This window comes from Coffea eugenioides, chromosome 2, assembly GCF_003713205.1.
Source record: "Coffea eugenioides isolate CCC68of chromosome 2, Ceug_1.0, whole genome shotgun sequence".
Taxonomy (NCBI): Eukaryota; Viridiplantae; Streptophyta; class Magnoliopsida; order Gentianales; family Rubiaceae; genus Coffea; species Coffea eugenioides.
In genome coordinates, this window is record NC_040036.1 from 11552929 (window position 1) to 11556749 (window position 3821).

Sequence of the window (3821 nt, forward strand, 5' to 3'; positions counted from 1 at the left end):
TTATCGACCCTCAACTACAGTGATAGTTACATCATTTGTGGTAGGGCATTCTTCACCTAGCAAATTTAGTCTCTCATCTCCACACCTTTCCATATAGAAACCAGGCGTCTTAGGTTGGGGAAGGATGGTACTTTCACCATCCAACATCAACAGTACATCGGACATGGTAGGTCTATCTTCAGGGCGTCGCTGAACACACAAGAGGCCAACTTGAATGCATTTTTCTACCTCAGACATGGGAAATGATTCTTCCATTAGCTCATCTATTAGTTGAGAGGCATTCCCATCATGCCAGAGTTTCCATGCCTGGAATTATTTGATAATAGTTAATCATAAAATTTTTTGCACAATTTTCTGCAGATGAGAACTGCAATGGATGAACTTACATGTCCGAGTAGGTTAAGGTTGTGGTCTGGATGGCAAAAACCTCTGTTCTTTCTGCCACTGATAATTTCCAGGATCAATACTCCAAAGCTGAAGACATCTGATTTCATTGAGTATAGTCCATTTACAACGTATTCGGGAGACATGTAACCACTGCACGCCGACATTGAAGTTGTGAAATCAAGCAATGCCACTTCCTGAAATAAGAAATGACAATAAAAGCAGGGAGCGAAGTAACTTTCTTACTAGGTGCCAACAACCCTTCCTGTTCTTTCGCAACTCTGATCTCCTCCAAAAGTTCTAGCAATGCCAAAATCTGAAATTTTAGGATTCATCTCTCTGTCGAGAAGAATATTGCTAGCTTTCAGATCCCTATGAACTATTCTCAATCTTGAATCTCGATGAAGATAGAGAAGCCCTCGAGCAATTCCAATAATAATGTCAAAGGGCCTCGTCCACGTTAGTGAATGCCTTCTTGTACTATCTGTTAAGAGCATCTAATTAAACATATGTGTGTGTTTTTCTGACCTATAGCAGTCACTCCAGTCATTCTTAATACTTTTTCCCTAGGATTTGCTCTTTTACTGTTGTCTTGCAAATTGTTAAAAAACAAAAAAGGGGAGGGTTAAGATTGCGAACCATAAATATAGTAATCCAAGCTTTTGTCATGCATGTATTCATAAATCAGCATCCTCTCTTCTCCTTGAATGCAGCATCCCAAAAGTTTAACCAGATTCCGATGTTGAAGCTTAGAAATCAATTTAACTTCATTTTTGAACTCAATCAGTCCTTGATTGGAATCTACAGAGAGCCTCTTCACTGCAATTTCTTGACCAGTTGGAATCTGACCCTATAAAATGTCAAGTGAGTCCAGATAGTATGCCAGGAACTTGAAGTTTCTACACAAAATGAATGCTTATAGTCCTGCACTTCATGATACCTTAAAAACAGGGCCAAAACCACCCTCTCCGAGCTTGTTAGACTCTGAAAAGTTATTAGTTGCTTTTGCAACACTCATTATCTCAAAAGTTGGCAATTCCAGGTCTTCCATGTCTTTAGACCAGCGCTGCAGTTTTACCTTTCCAGCTGCAATTGGTGCAACATTAGAAAAGAAACTAGCAACTGAAATAGTTAACCGATAGATGTATTCTTTACTATAAAGTTTGCATCCTTTGGCCTGGTCTTTGTGGAAGTCTCTATCTTTCAGATCCCATGCCTTAATACAGGATCTCATAAATTTAATCGAATTGAGAAAAATACTAAAAATGAAATATTTAATACAGAAAATGTACAATAAGATGTCAAAATAATGTTGCTTTACTTGTTTAATCTCAGTCAGTGTTGTAAACAATGTACTTGATAATCCAGAATCGATCCTTATGTTTTAGCATGTGTGCATGTCAGATGACGAAAAATACCATTACAATAAAAATCCCATATACTTTCTCTTTCTCTTCCCCCCCGGGCGCCTTCCCCAACCCCAAAAAGACACACGTGACACAACCCTTGGAAGAACAAAGTCTGATTGATGTGCTTCTGACAATCGTATCTATCTGTATTCCGGTTAAGTCATATGTGCAGTCAGAGAAGGAAGCAGTAGTAGGATGGCTACGTCCCTGCTTTGATGTTATTTAGTAAGAAAAGCTTTGATCAGAAAAGAAACACATTCAGAAATTCAATGAGAAGATGACTGCAGAAACGCCAAATAGAAAATGAAAGGTAATACATGACTTCAGTTTTAATATGTGGTACATGTTCTCAGATCTCTACATGGCAACAGCTAAAATTGCTGGTTATGGTCACTATTGATGAGGAAGCAATTAGTTTTGCAGCTAACAAGATTTCTGTCACTGAAATAAAAAGTGAGTTTACCTTGTATATGTGCTCTGTTAAGTAGGATGATACAGCAAACTGAAAACATCACTGTCAAAGATAATGAGGAAGTTAACACAACCAAGATGACCTTGTTTCTTTTCTTTGGGCCTGTTATCAAATCCATGTACTCAATTAAAGTTCAGAAACAAATATTCAAAAGGCAAAGACTGGTTGACTGCAACTGATAAAGTAGTACAAGCAATTAAAGTACCTAGATCAGAAGCTGCAACACGAATATAGAGGTTTTGAGCACTTGGTCTTACTAGTTGCCTTACGTCAATCAAATCCCCATGCCATATTAGGCAGCCACTTCCCTGCCCTGAAACATTTGAATTAGCATATGCCGTGCAAGAACAATTCTTCAAGCACTCTGCTTGACATTCCTTCAGGGACATACCGGTGTTAATCCAAATCAACCAATGATCTGGAACTTTAACGCCTTTTAGTTCCAAGAAACCTTCTCCTTTTGAACAATTTAGTGGATGTTTCCTAACACATCCACCAGTCCAATCATGGATTTCCCAACCCTGTTGTGATTTAGGTATGAATCCAGTCAAGCAACTGCAAATAGTTGGGTCACTTATCGTGCAAATACTGTTGGCACCACAATGGCCATAATTATCACAAGGGTCATTGGGAAGATTACCTACAAGTAGCCATTTTAGACTGGTAGCATTCCAGACATAACGCTGCATTATGCCGGAGTAGTTTAAAACAGACCTTGTTGTAACAAGTTTGGTCTCAGGAACGTACTCGTAGTATGTCTCTTCTGCATTCACCACAAGCTTCAGGTCGAAGACATTGTTTGGTTCAAAATTGAGTCCGCTGAAACCAACTCCATTCCATGGTCCGCTTCTATACTGTAGAGAATCTTCTTCCCAAAGTACAAATTCCAAGGGCGGTCCACGGGGATTAACACTACAACTGTATTGCCCTGGGGCACGGTCATCTGCACTTGTCCATGATGTCATACGTCGAAACAGGCCACTGCTGGGATCCTTCCCTAGCTCCATTCCTGTTAACCATGTATTTGAAAAATGATCAAAGCTTTGCCAAATATAGTCTCCTGCATTTCCACCGTTGTCATTTCTCAGGACAAGATTTCCAGAATCCAATAGCTGCAAAAAGGTCCCATTTGAGGATATGTTCTCCGCACCTGTAGACCAAACAATCCTCTCTGTCTGGTCTTGGAGGATGAAATTTCCATCTTTTGCAATGCTTACAACTCCTGATGAGTCATTAAGCGGATTATTCCCATTTGCAACCCAAACAATGGTTTGTGGACTCATCTGAAAGTACCATATTCCCAAGTATCTATTTCTGGAGCTTCCGGGACTAAAGAAGCCAAACTCAAATACATTTCTCGCAGATACCAAAGTCATGCCATCGGTGATTGCCCCTGGTGGAGTCAGCATGTCAATTGCCTGGGAGATTTCAATCAGGCAAATTATCAGGAATATACTGTAACAAAAACCCACAAAAGCAGCAGCACGACTGCCCCTGGAAATGGTTGATCGAGACATATCACATTCATATCTGTCGATATGAATCTGTCGGGCCAT

General features: G+C 39.8%; 1 protein-coding gene across 1 annotated transcript; it reads right to left on the reverse strand.

Annotated features, from left to right (window-relative positions):
• Window positions 1-3821, reverse strand: LOC113756431 (G-type lectin S-receptor-like serine/threonine-protein kinase At4g27290). Its single transcript, XM_027300116.1, has 7 exons — window positions 2471-3821; window positions 2257-2367; window positions 1325-1470; window positions 1024-1234; window positions 631-868; window positions 387-537; window positions 1-306 (listed from the first exon to the last, which is right to left on the reverse strand). Exons 1-7 carry the CDS (start codon window positions 3819-3821, stop codon window positions 1-3), a joined length of 2514 nt encoding a protein of 837 aa, XP_027155917.1.

Excerpts from the sequence above, each read along its gene's own strand:
- LOC113756431 (XM_027300116.1), bottom strand. The coding sequence starts at position 3,821 with ATGGCCCGACAGATTCATATCGACAGATATGAATGTGATATGTCTCGA. Across the intron at positions 2,368-2,470 it reads TGTTGCAGCTTCTGATCTAG|GCCCAAAGAAAAGAAACAAG; the intron begins GTACTTTAATTG and ends ATTTGATAACAG. Across the intron at positions 1,235-1,324 it reads GTTTTGGCCCTGTTTTTAAG|GGTCAGATTCCAACTGGTCA; the intron begins GTATCATGAAGT and ends GACATTTTATAG.